This window comes from Balearica regulorum, chromosome 3 (genome assembly GCF_011004875.1).
Source record: "Balearica regulorum gibbericeps isolate bBalReg1 chromosome 3, bBalReg1.pri, whole genome shotgun sequence".
Taxonomy (NCBI): Eukaryota; Metazoa; Chordata; class Aves; order Gruiformes; family Gruidae; genus Balearica; species Balearica regulorum.
The window spans coordinates 4,632,348-4,651,542 of NC_046186.1; the positions used below are offsets into that span (position 1 = coordinate 4,632,348).

At 39.1% G+C, this 19,195-nt stretch overlaps 1 protein-coding gene across 10 annotated transcripts in view; it reads left to right on the forward strand.

Moving 5' to 3' along the window:
- Positions 1–19,195, forward strand: part of PKHD1 (PKHD1 ciliary IPT domain containing fibrocystin/polyductin) — a 272,265-nt gene that overhangs the window by 175,803 nt on the left and 77,267 nt on the right. For 9 of the 10 annotated variants that reach the window (XR_012834978.1, XR_012834977.1, XM_075750415.1 and 6 more), the window contains 7 exons: positions 247–384; positions 9,637–9,750; positions 11,659–11,746; positions 14,286–14,440; positions 16,360–16,512; positions 16,885–17,763; positions 18,918–19,080. Coding sequence is in view for 8 of the 10 variants with exons in the window: in XM_075750415.1 (XP_075606530.1) it covers positions 247–384; positions 9,637–9,750; positions 11,659–11,746; positions 14,286–14,440; positions 16,360–16,512; positions 16,885–17,763; positions 18,918–19,080 (1,690 nt within the window). In the remaining 2 variants the exon portion in view is untranslated. The remainder of the gene's footprint in view (positions 1–246; positions 385–9,636; positions 9,751–11,658; positions 11,747–14,285; positions 14,441–16,359; positions 16,513–16,884; positions 17,764–18,917; positions 19,081–19,195) is intronic. The other variant, XM_075750420.1, reaches the window with a different exon arrangement.

Genomic DNA, 19,195 nt, shown 5'->3' on the forward strand with positions numbered 1-19,195 from the left:
TAAATATGATGTCATTATTAATTTTTCAGATTACAGCCACACCATGGAGCCTCAGCTGTAGATGAGGCTCTGGTTGTGGATGCTGCACAAACACACAAGCCCTGCTCCAGCAGTTCTAAGCAAAAACAACCTGAATAAAGCAAAATTCAAGCAAAGCTACCATTCTTCTCCTCCATGCCACAATTTTTGGCAAGTAGTGTTGGTAGGCTGCCATCATTCTAAACAACTCTCTGTTTTTTTTCTCAGACCGGACAATCTTGGTGGATATGGGTCTTCCTCCTCTGAGAGGTCTCTACATCCTGGGAACCCTTGAGTTCCCCAGCAACTCCAGCAATGTTCTGAGTGCAGCCTGTATCGTGGTGGTAGGGGGTGCTCTGAAAGTGGGTAAGTGTGCAGCCTGTCTTTTGGATGCCTGGGGTTTATTTCTGCTCTTGATAGACAGAGAAAGTGGGAAGAAAGACTGTGTAGAGTTACTATAAACACACTAGCTATTGTAATGCCACATAGCTATCTGGGTATCTGCAATGTGGACACTCAGAATCCATGTTAAGCATAATGATTGTCCACTGGAGGTAACTACCTGTTCATTTAATAGCAACATATTACAAATACTGCTATCCTCCCCCCACTGAAGGCAGAACTTCTGATGTCATCGTGGCTGAGATTTTATCTGGTATGTGCAAAAATCCTCCCTACGTCATGTGGGGTTGCTTTATGAGACAGTAATTCCTCAGGGCAGGATCTACTTCAGTGTTCAAGCAGTGCCTGGTGTCTGTGGGCATTAGTAAGACACTTTCTAAGTGACACAGAAGTATTTAAAGCCAACATAAACAGAGTCATGGAGAATCCCCAGAGTGTGTGGAAATCCTGCTGTGGCATGAAACTGGCACAGCTGGATTCAGCACGTTTATGCCTCTCATCCCTCTGTACAGAGGAGCACCAGGACTTCAGGAAGGTACCACTTTCCTCCTACTTCTGGTGGTTTCAGAGTCCCCAATGTCACTGGGGCTGTTCCACATTATTTGCAATGGACAGGATCAGTGTTTTTCCATACAGAAGTAATTACTAACATAATTCCCTTTAAATATCAAGGTTCCTAAAGCCAGGCATTGTATTTACTTACAGGAATCCTTAGGATGCTGGGATCACATTGTTGATCACTGCTTGACCTTTCTCAAGATTGGTTTCATGAACTTTAAAAAGAGAATTTGTTTGTGTAATCACCTCCTGAGGAAGTCCGATCCAATATTTGTTTGTTGTTAATCTCAGGGGACTGTTTAGTTAATACAGTACTGGCCAAAAGAGTTATTTCGCTGCCTTGTGTTTTTCTTTGGAAGAAGGGGTTTGAAAGCCTAATCTGGAAGGTTAATATATATATATATACTGAAAAGAGTCTCAGTCATTTCTTACTTACACTCTTTTGTGGTTTAAATGTGGTTTCATATTGGTTTTAAGAAAAAGCATGTGTACATTGCTAAAAACACATTAAAAAACATTGAGGCACTTCTTTGCTGCACAAACTCCCCTCCAGCACATCTGTGAGTAGTAATGATGTTAAAAGCCAAACAGGTATTTGCAGCTGTTGAATCGTAGTCCAGTATCTTCTGGAGAGGCATCCTTGCTCTTGTTTCAGCTGTGAGATGATAGGTGGGTAGAGACTCTGCAAGTTTCCCACATCTTATGCTGGCTTCTATGCTTGCTTGTAAAACTGGGAGTGCATGCTTTTTTCCCCCTTCCTCTTTCTCTTCCCATGTGTTCGAGGCCTAAAGGTAACTTCTTGGAGCCCATCTGTCCAATCTGACTGCTCCATGCCCGAAGGAAGGTTTTGAAGCCCATCTGTCCAATTCTACCACACCCTAAAGAAATCCTGACACAAAATAGATAATGAGACAGTTTAGTAAACAGATTTAATAGATGTGGACATCAGCATTCAGCTTTGCCTGAGCAGGATCTGAGGTTGACATCATGTGAGGCAAATCCCCAGGTCCTCCCTGTTGTGTAACTTCTCCATGCCCCATTTTCAGCATAGCAATCTTTGGTCACATGCCGTTGCTCCTAATTCAGTGGTCTGAGCCAAAGACTTTTTGGTAGAGCCTGAGTATTTTGTTTACTTAAACTGTTAGAGAACAAACAAATCTTGGACTTTGGTGCCCTTCAGAGCACTTGACATTTTATCTGCAGGGGAAAAAACAAAGTCAGATGGTTAAAACAAGACTAAAAGTACATAGGAACTGATTGATGATGAGAAATATGTAACAAAAGAAAAAAATTAGTGTAAAATTGGGGTTTATGAAGTATCAACTAGAACTTAATTAATTTTATTAAAACAATAATTTGCAGGGAAATTGGGATGAGAAAATACAGTAGGAGTTGGGGGATCATCTTGGGACATCTTTGTTCCCGGAGGGTTTGTCATCACTACTCTTCAATGGATGATCAGAATCCAGTGTAAATTATGATCAACAGAATCACTGGGAGATGTGAGATGATTAAAACTCTGTAAAGGGCTTCAAGAACTCTGTCAGAGCCTTCAGACAACATAGAAGTAAAATGTGTGTATCTATCCCCACAATAATTTCCCCGAGTGTTCCAAGCCCTTCAGTTTATTGGACCCAGGAAGACTTTCTGATTACTTTTTCTTTAGTACTCCTAGCTCCGAAGGAGCTTTTCTCTTTCACTGAAACTTTCAAAGTCTCTTCTTTGATGGTGATATTTGCAATAGCATTTTTAGAAACACTATTAATTTCTGCTTCCCTGTGTTGCGGTGCTGTAAAACAAATTAGATATTTTTCCAGTTTATAGAAAAGAGTTTGAGGTTCAGAAAAATTAAGTGATTTGCTAAATATCATTAGCACACCTGTGTCAGAATAAGAAAGGAAATGTTGAGCTCAACATCTCAGATATGGGGTTGGGGTTTTTTTTGTTCTCTGCTGGGATGGTTCCATTAATTTTAACTCATAAGTCAGCATTACAGACATGATATGCACAGAAAGTGCCCTGTTCCACTGCTGAACAAAGCCTCAGCTTCTGGTAAGGCTGCAGAAAATGCTGAAGTTAGTTTTGCACAAATTGATCCATTGGACTCATCCTGAACTCCACTGTACTCAGCTGTTCTTTGCTGGCAGGCTATTTTTGCTTTTTATAGTAGAACTCACTAAGTAATTAACCAGATAGGATTTCTCTTTTTAGTCTCAATTGGTCACATTCTTTTTTTGCCTATCTCATGATGGCTGCTTGTCAGTCATGTCACTCATTTGAGGCAAGAAGCCTAAGGTCATCATTAGCTCATGGCTTGATTGTCTGGAGATGAAACCCCAGACATTTCAGATGTCTCTTATCTTGCTTGTGGTAAGAGAGCTCTAATACATTCGCTCTCCTCCTTTTCAGTACTAGTAAGAACCCCCATATTGACTTCCCAAAGGGTAAATCACTGTACTTCATGAAATGGCCATATGTTGGTGATGACTAATGCTCAGTCTTACATTGACAATTAGGGCACAAGTGATTTTCACCAACTGACTATCTTTTCCAACTTCTCCAGTACCTCTATTGTGTGGGTCTCATCTTCTTTAGTTGTGAGCTGAGTCCCATCTTGCAGTCACATAGCATCCCTGCACAGCTATGCAACTTGTATGAAGATGGAATACTGTGGATGTATCGAGAGCAATTTTTCATCCCTGATCACAGAAAAAGTGGTTTGAAAAGTTCGTTGCACCATCTGCATCTCCTTCAACTCATCTCTCAGCCTCTGCCTGTTTGGTCTTTACCCTTTCCAAGCCACTTGGTTTCTTTTAACTGATTGTATCATTTAGGGAAGGGACTTGGTTCATATGCTTAAGACACCCAAATTTAAGCATAACCTGTGGACGTCAGCCTGTGAGCTGGCTGTTTCAGTAGAGATTTAGTCAATACAGTCAGTGGAGCCACTGCAGTCAGCGGAACTGGCCAATACTGGCCAAATTACAGTCTATGCTATATTGTCTGATCTTTGTTAGCTCAGGCAGCCAGAGAACATGGAAACATCTGCATTAAGAAACCTAAATGTAAGTGTATGAATCTCCCTAGAAACATGGCTCAGTTGCCTAACTATAAGGATTTTGTTTCAGTTTGGGTATCCTCAGGTGTCCCACCTGGCCTCTAGCTTCTGCTTAAAAAGCCATCATTCTGTCATTGATCCCTGTTTTGTACCTGCCAACCTCACGTAGTGGATTTGGAGGACTCTCAGGTGGCATTAGATATCTATATTTAGGTAGCTGAATCCCATCCTATATGTCTTACTTCTTATTCCTTGGATATTCATCTCTCACTTCTGGCTGCTGGTTCCTACTCCACAGCTGTCTGTGTCTCATCTTTCTGATTATTTGGCAGCACTGCATGTAAGAGGCAACTCCTGGCTGTGCATTGACCATGAATAAAAACTCTTCAGACCTTCTGGTGGCAATATACCACTGTTTTCAAAATAGCTGGGTAGGTAGAGTCCAAGAAGTTTTGAATTCAGGAAACACAGAACTGATACTGGAGATGGTCATAGCACAATACTTAGCAAAGTCTAGTTACCAATGGAAGGGAGAGGATCTTATCTCCGAGATTTCCTTGCTCTTATATGCAACATCTGTTGCAGAGTGTTATGTTGTAAAGAAAGGAAAGGCTAGAAGGGAGGTAACACCCACTATTCTAGGAAAGAATCAAATGGGGTTTGCTATGGAAAAAGAAAAAAAAACAACAACAAAATACTGTCAAGAAGAACATCTGGAATAAAACTGAAATATGAAAACAATGGAAAATGCTTTCGAAACTCAACAGCAAACCAGATCCAGGCTGCAGTCCAGAACAAGTGAAAATCTGGGTAGAAAAAACACACCTCTCTCTCTGTTCTCTTTTTTTTTTTTTTTTTCCTATTTTTGCATAGTAGGGTTTTATCTCCAGAGGTTAGACCTGATGAAGGATTATGAATTAGCTGAACCATTGCCCTAACAGATCTGTGTTGCAATCCAGGCAGCTGGACCTCACAGTTCTTCAAGAAAGTATGTAATCAGCAGTGCTTTTATTAGCAGCAACAGTTGTTTCTTACACATAGGTTATCATATATGGTTGGATTTTTTCCACTGTGTAGTGCATGCATTGTGTTGCCAGCACTCCCTTGGAGGAACATCAGCCTTAGATACCCCTTGTAGAAGGTCACACACCTGTAGTAAGGCCATTTGAAGTGACATCTATCATTGGACAGACAGTCATGGTACAAACTGACTGTGCAGTGCCTGCACAGAAAGCCCAGCTTGTAGAAAGTTGCACGGTTGCTGCCTATGTACCAACAGATTGACCTGTGTCTGCACTGAAGAAATACCTGAGATATCCAGAGTGGAAAAACCGCTGCTCACGAGCACCACTCAGGCTGACAGATATGTGTCAAATCTGGACAGATGAGCAAACCCTTCAAATTCCAGATAAACTCTACAGTTGGAAGCAGGTGTGTTTGAGGAAGCCCCACCTATTTTCTGTGTATGCTGTCCTTAGTCCCTCCTGACCTTTTCTGCACGTCACCAGGCACTTCTGACAGCTTGCAATTGCCTTTTTTCTGGTTCTCTGCCAGCAGTGCCTTATTATCTCACCTTATGATCAATCAGATTGCTCATCAAACCAGTAAGCCTTCCAGTTGCAGCAGGAGTATGAAGTGGGATCCATTCTCATGTGAAGGATGAATATCTCAACAGTTTGATGTGATCTTATGTAAGACTTGTTCACCCCAATAAAGGAGGGCAAGCGACCTGACATTTTCATATCCAAAGTCCAAAGACAGGCAGTAAAGCCCAGATCCTTCACATATGTGTTGCAGTAATCATGATTCCAGTGTTTATGGCAAGTTTGGTAGTTTTAACAAAATTACTTAGAGCTGTGTTTTCATATGCCAGTTACTTCATAATGTGGTGAAACTCATCCAGCCCCACTGACTTGTGTGCGTTAACTACTTTGGATTTCCCTATGAATAAACTGAGGCAGCTGCCCTTTCTATATCTTCATTTTCATGACATATTCTTTAGGGCTGTATTTAGACTAAGCCAAAGTGCATCTCTCAGACCTTACTCAGCTTTTCTTTTCCTTTTCCTTTGTTCTCCATCCATTCACAGAGACAGTGCTACCTTTTCAAGACCTATCATCTTATATTTTGAACATTCTTCACTTTCTTTCCTAATTCTTCACCTCCACATTATTGCTGACTTTGTTGGCCTGTCTCTTTAATTTTTTTTTTTTGCCCATTTGTGTCAGCTTATCTGCTTATTTTCAGTATCTTCACACTACTTTGGGTCATCGATAAAATGTTGCATACCACAGGGCTTGCAAGACCAGACCTGTTTGAGTCAATGTCCCCATTCTAATCAGTCAGCCTATAAAATAATGTGTGCCATGCTCGTGTTGTACCAGTGTAGTTTGTTAATCAGAAAGTTTTGTGCTACTAAGTCAAGTGCCTTGGAAAAGCCAATTATACTATATCAAAGCTATTATCTTTATCAACTAAACCTGTAATCTCATTAGAAGATGATAACAAGGAAGTTTCACAGGACCTTTTTTCTATAAAGCCAGGTTGATTGGCATTAATTATATCATCCACCTTTAATGATTTATTAATTGTGTTCAGGGTTGGACATTCCATTTTTATTTATTTTTCCCCTAGAATCAGTGTCAAGTTGACAGGCCTGTAATTACCTGGGGCTCTTACTTTTATCTTTGTTTGAAATATTGGCACAATATTAGCTTTCTTCAAGTGCTCTGAGACATTGTGCGTGATCCCAAACTTACTGAAAAGTCCACCTTAATAGTCCAAATTGTTTCTGGGCCCACTGTTCCATAGCATTTACATTCAAGTTCATAGAATCATAGAATCACAGAATGGTTTGGGTTGGAAGGGACCTCAAAGCCCATCTAGTTCCAACCCCCCTGCCATGGGCAGGGACACCCTCCACTAGACCAGGTTGCCCAAAGCCCCATCCAACCTGGCCTTGAACACTGCCAGGGAGCCAGGGGCAGCCACAGCTTCTCTGGGCAACCTGTGCCAGGGCCTCAGCACCCTCACAGAGAAGAATTTCTTCCTCAGATCTCATCTCCATTTCCCCTCCTTCAGCTTAAACCCATTCCCCCTTGTCCTGTCACTACACTCCCTGATAAACAGTCCCTCACCATCTTTCCTGTAGGCCCCTTCAGGTACTGGTAAGCCGCAATTAGATCTCCCTGGAGCCTTCTCTTTTCCAGGCTGAACAATCCCAACTCTGTGAGCCTGTCCTCATAGCAGAGGTGCTCCAGCCCTCCAATCAGCTTCATGGCCTCCTCTGGACTCTCTCCAACAGCTCCATGTCCTTCTTGTCCTGGGGCCCCCAGAGCTGGATGCAGTACTCCAGGTGGGGTCTCACCAGAGTGGAGTAGAGGGCAGGATCACCTCCCTCGACCTGCTGGTCACACTGCTTTTGATGCAGCCCAGGACACAGTTGGCTTTCTGGACTGCAAGCACACACTGCCGGCTCATGTTGAGCTTCTCATCAATCAACACTCCCAAGTCCTTCTCCTCAGCGCTGCTTTCAATCCATTCCTCGCCCAGCCTATAGTCGTGCTTGGGATTGTGCCGACCCACGTGCAGGACCTTGTCCTTGTCCTTGTTGAACTTCATGTGGTTCAGACAGGCCCACCTCTCCAGCCTGTCAAGGTCAAGTTACTGAAACCCATGGAACTATTAATGGAAATAAGCAAATATTAAGATTATTTTTGTTCTGAATACATAAAACAAGTCTAATTTTTCTACTCATAGATATCTCCTGTGTTCTTTGTGTCATATACCATTTACAGTTTCCAGCCACTGAAGCATTTCTGTGAACATTATCTTTTCCAATTTTGATTTCTTTTCTAAGGATTTAATATGAGCTATTATGAATAACTATTATGAATAATTTTATTATAACTTCCTTCTTTCTCACTCATTATGGGTTTTTTTGTGTGTTTGCTTTTTCTTTAACAATGGTAACATTCCCTAACTTATTGTCATGCTTTTTAGGATTAAAAATAATAAAAAAAATTAGTTAAATGTAGATGTAATTCATTTTAAGGAGTAATTACTTCCAGTTCAAGCCTTTAGAATTCACATTTCCAAGCATCTGTCTGTGACTGCTGAGCCTGGAAGCCTACTTAAAAAATTATTTTAAAATTGAGCTGAGAGCTGGATATATCACACAGCTATTTCTAACTGACTGAACTAGAAGAAATAGTAAATCCTTTGTAACCAGCAGTAAAATAACACCACCAATAATAACACCAACTGTATTTCATAATGATAATTAATTATAATCCTCTACTTTAAGGGAACATCATCATGACTAGGAAATTGTAATCATGAATAAGGTTGTAACATCAATATAAAATTCTCCAAACTTTTTTGTTGAGGCTTTCTTTGGTCTTCAGTGTAGCTAATAACTTCATCCCAGGGGACAAGGTTGACCTGAGGATTGGGAAAGGTATGTTCAGGCTGAGTATTTTAAATCACAACTTGCTGTGAGGGTGAAGCAGGAAAACAATCACTCTGCGTACAAAAATAGACACATATCTCTACATAACTCTGCTGCTGCTCTAGGTGGATATTTATTTAACCTAGTGCATCGGTGATGAAAGTGCTTATCACTAGTTTTGCTTTCTGAAATTAGTGTTTGGTAACAGCCCAATTCCTGGTTTTCTTCTGTTCAAATCGTAGTTATTGGAGTTTAAACAAGAAAGTCAAAGATGGTTTGGATGGATGATGGACGTGGTAAAAGTGAATTCCCTCCATGTCGCCAGAGAAGATATGAGCTCACTGGCGTGAGATGCATTAGATTGGGACCATGCAGGTCTTATACTGTTTGTCTTTTACCCATTTAAAAGCTGTACAGAGAATTTAAATATCCACAGATATCAGTCAGACACTGGTGGGGAACAGTGAATTTATTTATTGATTTCACTTAATTAAAAAATGCTCTTGAAGAGGAAAGTTTCTTTAGGATACCAAATCGGCTCTCTTTTCCAAACTAGTAATTTTTAAATATTAAAAGAACATGACAGGCCAGCTAATTTTGTACAGATATGTATATATTTTTTAGTTCTACATCTGCTGCAGTTTTCTGTTGCATAATTGATTTAATCTCTAATTTTAAAGGAACGCTGAACTCTTTTACTGGACTCCGCATACATTTCTCCAGGGCAAAAACTGTCCTACTTTTTCCTCCTTGGTATCTGTTTAGTGCTGGGCCATTTTCTTCTGAAACTACCCTCGGTGAAATAAATGAAGTCACAGTTGGAATACGGTTTACTGTACAGACTTATCACCACAAGATAAGAGCAACATCACACACACCAAAACTTCTTGGGCATTTTCTTTTCCCCTCAATCTTTCCATTGGTCTGAAAGACTGTTTTACCCACCCTGGCTGCAGAACTCGTGATTACCTGGGAATTAGTGAAATTGTAATGGAGCAGAAAGGCAAAACTGGGATGAGGAGGGAAATGCTAGTTCAGTCATTTAGACCTTTAAATTTGGATTCATGCACCCCAGTTCCCCCCAATTTCAGCATTACAAAAGCCATTGATACCTTTGTGATGGATTGTTGCTGTTTCATCTGTATTGCAGGTTCTTTTCAACATCCCCTAGAAAGGGATTTAAAGCTGCTGGTCCTTCTTCGGGCATCTGAAGGGATTTACTGTGATCGTCTGGAGGAAATAAATGTCCACCCAGGGAGTATTGGTATGAAACACGAGTTCACCTTTTCGTAGGAAACCAGTCTTAGGCAATAGCCAAATCTACTGCTCTTGAGCCTGTTACTATGTCATACAGGAAAACATCTAACAAAGGTACACACATTTTTTGAGCTAAAACTCTTAACTTTCACCAGGTCAGTTCCTGGATTTTCTGTGGATTTTGTTTATGCAAAATTTGTCAGAAGTGATCAGGAAGGTGTTAAATCCTGAGGTCTTTATATGAGAAACTAGAGAGGACTTAAAAGGACTTACACACATGTACAAGGGTTTGGTCTTCATTCTAGATTCAAGATTTGCAGAAGATAATTGTCAAAGTTGAGATTGCCAGAGGCCATTTTGTCTCAGTTATCTTTGGTGTCTCTTAGGATGAAACAAATTGCCCTCAAATGTCCAGGCTAGGATGATGAGTTTAAACACATATTGCTGGTTTTAAATGCCTGACTCAGATGAGATGAATTACATTGAAGTGCTCCTGGATAGACCAAATACACACATTTAAATATTTCCAAACATTTTGACCCATAGAAAGATTGACAAAAGAAGGTTTATGTTAACTTTTACATCTCTTCATATAATTATGGTTAAAGAAATAAGAAGTTGACTGTTCTGTTTTCCATGTTTTAAACAATGAGTATTGCAATTTAAACTTGAGTATTGCAAGTTCATTGCTGAATTTTTGTAAGGCAGTAGAAATTCAAACTGCTATCAAGAGAAATTGCCTCAATCAATATTTGAAGAATATTAAAGAAATTCAGAGAAAAAAACAAAGGAACAAACGAACATAAACCCCCAATTTGTTTCTGATAGTGACGTTGAGAAACTATTGCACACATTGATCAAGCAATTACAAAACTAACAAATAGCTAAGAAGTGGAATATTTGGAAAGCAAGACAGAAACCTAATTGACAGAGGAAATGGATTCTGAGGGGTTTTTTGAGTCTAAATTACTCAGGAGTTGAAGTATAACAGGAACTAGCAAATTGATGTCCTATGATTTTAGGGCTAGAATAGAAGATAGATGCATTACAAGTTTAGCACACTATCACAGATCAAATGAGGCTTCACAATGGCCCATGCTATCCTCTTAAACCACAGGAAATGCAAGATCATGGAAGTTATTTTGAACATCTGTCTTGGTAAGATAATCAGGGTTGCATTGCCAATGCTTGCTGCAGTCTCTTTTGGACTATAGCAACATAATATGTCATGGAAAAAGTTGTCCACGGAGAAGATTAGCCCAAGCAGTAAAATGGGTTCACTAAATACTTGAAGCACAACTCCTCTGAAGCAATGTTTCTCTACTAGAGATGCAGAACAAATGGTGAGCTGACTGAAACTGAAAGGTTTCAGATCAGGTCAGTAAATTGAAACAAAATATTTCAATGCAGAACATCAGAAATTTTTCATGCTTCAAATGTAATCCTCTTGGAATGTGCCATCTATATGAAAAGTTTCTAAATTTTGGCTTTTCCCCCTGGTTTTGGATCCCCTTTCCAGAAAAAAATAGTGAATTTTTCACAGATCAGAAATATAAGCTGAGTAGTTTTTTATATCTTTCATTCTTGGATTTTTTTCTTGTTTTGTTTACTTATATAGATTTTTTTTTTTAAGTAGATATACCTTTGTCTGCAATTCCAGTTTGAGTTAATAGGAATTCTGTGGTACAATCACCTTTCTTGCCTTTACCATGTGATGGTCATTTTACTTTATTAATTATTTATTTCTGGTTCATTTTGTATTTCGTGTGGAAGCTATGTGCAAATCTTGCAATTTTTATAAAATATAGAAACATGTTTTAATAAATATAAAGATTTCCATGTATTTAGTAAGTATTGAGTTATTGGTTCAGTTCTTCTCCCCTAAATTTTCAACTTCTGCTTCTGTTTTTTTCAGGGGTTTATGGAAAGGTACAAATTTATAGCACTTATCCTAAGATGTCTTGGACACATCTGGGAACTAACGTTGCTCCCGGCAATGAAAGGTGGTATTTTGCCCAAGTATGCCTCCAAACGTTAAGTTTGTGCTCCTGTTCCTATGCCTTGTTTTCATATTACTCTTTTTATTTGTCACAGGCTTTGTTTAAACTATGTCTAGGTACAAGAAGAACAACAATGTTACATCTTGCAAGAAAATTATACAACCTTTAGATTGATTTTAATACTAAAGAAAAATGAATTGAGATTTTCTACTTTCCTTCTGTCCTTACTTTGCTTGCTTCTGTCTTTCTGTTCTCCTTCCTTCCTTCCTTCCTTCCTTCCTTCCTTCCTTCCTTCCTTCCTTCCTTCCTTCCTTCCTTCCTCTGTCTCTCCCTCTGCTTTTCTCCTTCTTTTTAGAGGGAAGAGAAGTACTGAAAAATGGCTGGTATCTTGGTGATTAGGATGCTCATTTTGTTCAATCATTGTAGGGATGGGCAATGGAAGCACAAAGACCTCACAAGTAGGATTCGCTGGTTTTTAGTGCTCACAAAGTTGAGTGTCTAGTATAGATTAAGTATTTAAGCTTGCTGTATAGTCAGTGGAGAGACAGATACTTCCAGATGTTGATTCAAACCATGCAACATTAAAATCACCCTCTGGAAATTGCTCTCTTTCCCTGATTAGGATGGGAATTCAGAGTAAGCAGATTCTTGACTGAAACATGACAGTTAAATGCTTGGATGAAATGGATCCAGGCTAGTATTGGTCTGCTGCCCGTATGTTTTGTATTAAATATCATGAGGTGCTAAGATATCAGTATTTGGAGCTCATTCATCCTTAAATATGGCACAAACAGTTGTTTCTATTGTTAAAAGAAAGAAAAAGAAGGGGGGAAAAAAGCTATTTATCAAGAAATCTCTACTAATAGCCAGCTAAAAGCTAATGTGTTTAGATACAAGAAATAGTCAAGTCAGTGCGAGAATATGAAAGCTGAAGGAAGTGGCTTTTTTATTGACTGAGAGAAGCTGCTGTATGTATTTTCCAGCATGAATCAGCACATGAATCAGGGAAGGACTTCTCCTTTCAAAAAGAAAGGGGGGGGAAAAAGTACTTATTTACTTACAGTGAAAACCTAAATTAGCATTTCAATAGAGTAGCATCTTAGATGGTGTCTTTTGCAAACCATGCTTTCTTTTGCTTACTGATTCCTCTTATTAGACTTTGAAATGCAAGAGTCAAAAGAGTTATGTTCGGGTCCACAAGAAGTGAATGACTATTGGGTTGCATGCCTGGGAAAGATTCAACTTTAGTATGGGTTGTACATCAACTGTCAAAAATCCCAAACATATGCCACAATTCTTCTTACATTGTGTGGTTTTGCTTCCTCTTTGCCATTGCATTTGTCCTTGAACAATACAAAGTTCTCAGTCGCATTAGCACTTTCCTGCTATGTCAGAAGGTGTCCGGTGCTTCCTCTAAGCAAAAAAAGAAATAAAAGTTTTGGTAGACTTCTCTACTGAATGCGCACAGGTGCCGAAAACTGCAGTGCTCAACTTGAGCCTACTCATCTTTGAAAAAAGCTGTGAGAAGAGACACTAGGAAAACTTGGCAACATAGCTTGCTAGTTACATCCCTTTAGGAGTTTCCTTTCTCTCTGCACTTCTATAACTCTTGAGTGCATGATGAGGCTTTCTCTGACTTAATTCAGTGGTCTATTTCCTCAGCAATTACGTGAGGAATATAGATCATCACCTGGCCAGTACCAGTCACCCTGTAATAAGAATCTTTGGGAGTTTATCAAATATATATAAATACTGACCATTATCATTTTGCCTTTATTTTCTGTATGTGAAGCTAAAATACCCTGAGCTACAAATATAACTTTGAATGCCAAAGGGGATCTTCAGTTCAACATTAAAACACATAAATGTACGTGTCTGTGTGAAATGTTGAAAAAGATGCTTAAGCTCCCATTCAGCTGCCAGTGGAACTGTAGGTGCTGGAGCCTAGAGGGCTATTCAACTGCCAAGGGCAGGATTCAGGTACCTAAACATATTTTTTCGGTTCATCTGAGCTATCTTTGGGCTCATCTGAGATGTCTTTGAATCCCCTCCATGGCTTCCACCTGTGTCTTCAGGAACTCTCCATGAACAAGTCCTACCATCTAGGTAGATCTTAGATATCCTGCACCATCTGAGATGAGAACAGGTTCTCATGTCAGGTGCACACACATACCCCTGCACATGGACACCTACATTTTGGTGTCTAAGTCCAAAGCTGACTTTCAGCTCTGTAGGATATTCCTGGCACTAAAAATGGTCTGACATGTTGTTGGTAGGCAACTTACTTGAGCCCTGCAACTCTGTACTAGAACTGTATAACTTGTTAATCAATGGTGTGAAATAGATGTTTCAGGATGAAATTCCTCCCACATATTATAGACATCTGTTTTTGCAGAAAGCCCTAAAGGGTTTTTTCCTAGAGCTTAGCCTGTGGATTCTTTCTGAGATCTGCCTAGACAAGACTGTTGTTCATCTTTTAGGAAATCTGTGAGCATAACTCTCATAAATGTAACGGCATTAACTTAATATCTCGACGTTGTAGGATTTTTGTGGAGGACGAAGTGGATTGGAATCATGGTGGAGATATTGTGATCAGCTCTTCCTCCTACGAAGCCCACCAAGCTGAAGTAGTTACACTTAAGGAAGTCAATGGTCATAGCATAAGAATTCATGAACGCCTTCTGTACAGGCATATTGGTAAGAAATCTGTCTTTCCATTTAAGAGTTTTCTTCTGAAGCATTGAATTTCCATTTCAGATCTCACCAAGATCAATTCTATTTTATAGAGGTATCTTAATTTCTTTGTCCGTATGCTTTTTTTTTTTCTTGCTGTTTTGATATTGAAAATATGATGTTCAGCATTGCACAGAATAGCTGATTGTCACATGAGTTTCTGGGATAGAATTAATTCAGTGCTGAATAATTTTGGAAAACTTCCTGGGTTTTCATTTTTTAAATAGAAGTGGCTATTGGAGAGAGAAATTAACTGAAATCTTAAAGGAAAAAAACAAATGCAGGGTTTTTTAGGCCATTTACACAATTTCTGTGGTGTGTCAAAAATGGAAAAATTAAAAAAAAATCCTTTTTGCAAAATTAATTAGACTGATGGAGTTTCAAGTGCAAAATTTTATCAACTCCATGGCATAAAACTAATGTATTTGTAATCTAATTTATAAATAAACATAAAATCTGTATATAGCTCTATTTCCTGTATAGATTACATGGGATCTGTATTTAACTGGAAAAAGAGATGCACGGTTGATAATTAATTTAATTTTATTTCAGTCTATAAAGTAAATTTATTACAATCTATTTAACAAAAATAACAGATTATTAACAGGTTAAATTCTGAAGCTCTAAAACCAGGATTTTCCCTGTGCATAGCAACATTTTTTTAATTTAGTCTTTATTCAAGCTAGTAGGCACAGAAGCTAGTATGATGGATAAAAAGGTTCAGAAATAGTGTGTTTTAAATGGCTATACCAGTGCTAGTAAACCAAGCTGCACGTGGAACTGAACCCTGTTCTGCAATTATCCATAGTGTTAATTAATAGTAGCCTCCATGGCACGGTTTTGTATGACAATTGCATTTTTCAAAAAAAAAAAAAAGGCAGTTCAAAGGATAGCACGTCTAGACCCCATTTCCAATAGTTTATGCATGGCCTTTCTTTTTTGCGAGAGAAGGGAGAAACAGTCCAGTCAGTCCTGGGACTGGAGAACAGTTCTTAATCTATTTTTTTAGCTAATGTAGATATAGTAAGTATATCCCGAGATGACATGACTACATACACATTGAGTACTGCCGCAGTTGTTAGACATAGCTGGGAAAAAAAAGGACTGATGGGAGAAATAAGAGCTACGTAAATACTGGGATTCACCTGGGCAAATGTAGATACCTACAGTAAATGTTCACACATGAGCTAGGCACTCTCAGTTCCCTTGATAATCAAAGCAGAAAAATGCATACTGCTCACTGGTATTTCATCTCCCCCTAAAGCAGATGTATAAAATAGATAACAAATTGCACTTGAGAATTGCTTATTGCTCTCCATTGTACATAAAACCAGTTTGGATAACTAAATCATATCTATAGATATCTAATGTCACCTGAGATTAATTCCAAGCTAGACATCTGCATAAACTCTCTTAAAAGTCTCATTTAGAAAGACTTTGTTTAGAAAACACACACAACCAAGACTCTGTAGCAAATTGTCTTTTAGCATTGTCATTGGTCTGATCCTAACAAGAATTCATGGAGATCAACTCTGCAGTGTACTGAAGAATAACTCCAGCACATATAGCTTAGAAAAAATGAAGTGTTAATCTGTTCATTGGTTTGGCATCTGCACACCGCAGGGAAAAGATTTAGCACCTTCTTTTTCTAAAAATGAAATATGTTGGTAAAATATAAGCGCATGGTGAATATTTGATGGGCAGGTGGCCTTTCTGTTTTTGTGTTGATGCATGTAGATTGTGCTGGAGGAAAAACACACCTGAATGTCAGTGCAGATTCTGCAGAGAAGCTGCGCATAAGCTGTCAGGCTTTATGTCCCTCAGAGCACTGGTTTATAGGTATGATAGACACTTCTCACATTTTCTCTTTTGAAACTCCCCAGGGCATTCCCATGACACAGAAGATGGTAGACACATCCCTTTGGCTGCAGAGGTTGGACTCCTAACACGCAATGTACAGATCAAGTCTGATGTGGCTTGTGCTGGGAGGATGCTGGTGGGACGTTTTACAGACTCAAGTGGGACAGAGTTTGAAGGTAGTTGAGATGCACCTGTCCTCATTGACCAGACCAGTTCTGCCCAAAAAGGGACTGTCTAACAACAGATGTATCCCTTTGCATGTGTTATGCAATTCTAAGGAAAGTGTGACTATGCAACATGTATGAAACATGAGTACTAATAATATTTCATAAATAATGGAATATATTTTAGGAGGGGCTGTTCTGTGATTAGTTGGGTTTTACTATAACTTTATATATATATATGAACAAATACCTATTACTGGCAATACACTGACAAAGATTGCCTGCTATCATATGCCTGAGTGCTGTTTAAATGGATGTCATTCTTACCAGTTCTTAGGTAATTTTATAAGGTTTTTTTTTTTCACTATAGTTATCTCATTTCAGGTTTTCTTCAACTCTTAAATATTGAATTTTTGAACTTTGGGCCTCCTCAGCTTTCTGCCATTGAATTCAGGAACATATCCCAAGGGTCCTCGGTGGTGTCATCCAGCATTAATGGTAGCTGTGGAGTTGGCATTAAAGCAGTCACGAGCAACCGGATCTTGTTGCATGATAACATGGTGTTCAACACAGTTGGACCTGGCATTGATTTAGAAGGGCAAAATCATTCTCTCATCAGGAACCTTGTTGTTCTGAGCAGGCAGCCAGAAGGCTTATTAAACTGGGTTGCTGGCATCAAGGTGAACCTTGTCAATGGTGTCTCCCTCTGTGGCAATGCTGTGGCAGGATCTGAGCGAATTGGCTTCCATATCAGGGGCCAAGAGTGTTTGGTAGATGGAGAGCATTGCAGTGAAAATGTGGCCCATTCAAGTCTCCACGGTGTTCATCTGTACTGGGGAGATGGATTTCAGACCTGCACTAGAATCACAGGTTTTCTATCCTATAAGAATTACGACTATGGTGTCATGTTCCATCTTGGAAGTAGTGTCATCGTGGACAATGTGGTGCTGGTAGACAACACTGTGGGTCTCATGCCAGTAGTGTACTGTCTCTATGCCAAGCAATGCCACACGGGGAAAAGATTCATAGAACTTAGAAACTCCATCATCGTCGCAACAAGCTCAACTTTTGACTGCATCAGAGACAGGATCAAGCCTCATTCAGCTGATCTAACAGCCAAGGATCGACCACCATACTCCCCTCTAAGAGGCCGTGTTGGGATTTTATGGCCTACATTTACCACTGTTCCCAGCCAAAGGCCAGATAACCCATGGCACGAAACTGGGCACTGTCCAAAAGTCCTGGGACTCATGAAGCTGAAAGGTTGGTCTTCTACGTCCACTGGCCAGTCTATTCTGTCACTGTTTTTCTTGACTAATTACATTTTTCCAATTGAAGTTGCAGCCTTCCACACCCACAAATGGACGTGGTGGGGAAATCTAAACCTCAGTGAAATTAATAACAGAATTATTCTTCAGTTCAATACAGTTCAATAAAAAAAAATTAAAAATTATTTGGTATTTTTCACTTCCTTAATCTACTGCAGTATAATTATGTCATATGCCAATGTATATATATTTTACCTCAAACACCCTTGCCTTCTGTGCTATCTATTTTTCCACTTGATTCATCTCTCTGATCTACAGTTACCTCTAGCTAAATAAAGATACTAAGTTTGAGAAGTGAATAGCACACTTTGTATAGAATTTGCATAGACTGTAATGACTACAGCTGCACAGAAACAGTTATGGCTTTTATTGTTATAAAGAATTGCACAAGAGGGATAAAAGTCAGTTATGTATCCCATGTCTCTGGTTCAAATGAATTTTACAGTCCCCAGAGTAATATTTGCATATAGCTGAACCTAGATAGGTGGTTGCCATGGTGGGATCTAAATACCTCATAGTTTTTCATGTTTTTATCCCTCACTGCTACCTACTTTTGTAAGAAAATACATTATCCTCTTTTTACTGAAGAAGGGAGTCAGAGAAAGACAAATAGGCTTGCCCAGGATGTCACAGAAAATTTGTGGCAAAACATGGATTTTGTAGCTGCACAAGAGTTCAGTGTCAGAGCCAAGCATGTGTCACCAGAGCCAGCTCATCTTATATTAACATGTGAAAAGTGGATAAACCATCCAAGGCAGGTTGTCATTAAACTGGTTCTTACTAATTCAAATGAAAATTTATTAATAATCTTGCTTTTGTTTCTTTCTCACTTATATTTCCTTTGATTTAATTTCCTACAGGCATGACTTGGTTTGTGTCAACTTAAGATATATATTGTCTATGGAATATTTTAAAGCCAACTGAAGATCTATTATCAATTCAATTCATCTGATTTAAAAATTATTTGTATATGTGTGTATATATATATCAGCAATTTAACATGGAAAATGTCATAGAACAGAGCCTTTCTTTATTTCTGGCACTCCTCTAACCACTTTTCCTCACCTGATCGTCTCTTAATCCCTGCAGAAGTCACTTTTACTGGGTTTACAAAGAGCTGCTACAGTGAAGACAGGGATGTCTGCATCATGTCAAATGCTGACCATTTAGGTATCATGCCTCTTATCACAGCGGAGAGATCAAGGATGTTACATATCTATGAGAAGGACAAGTTTTACTTTCATTCAACAAGGTAATATGCTTCATTTTGAACTATATTTTTCAATGGGTTGTGCAAAAAAAAAGCACCTACAGTTTTGGGACTATCCTCACCTCAGCTGTCTTTTTGTATTGTCTTACAAAGAGTT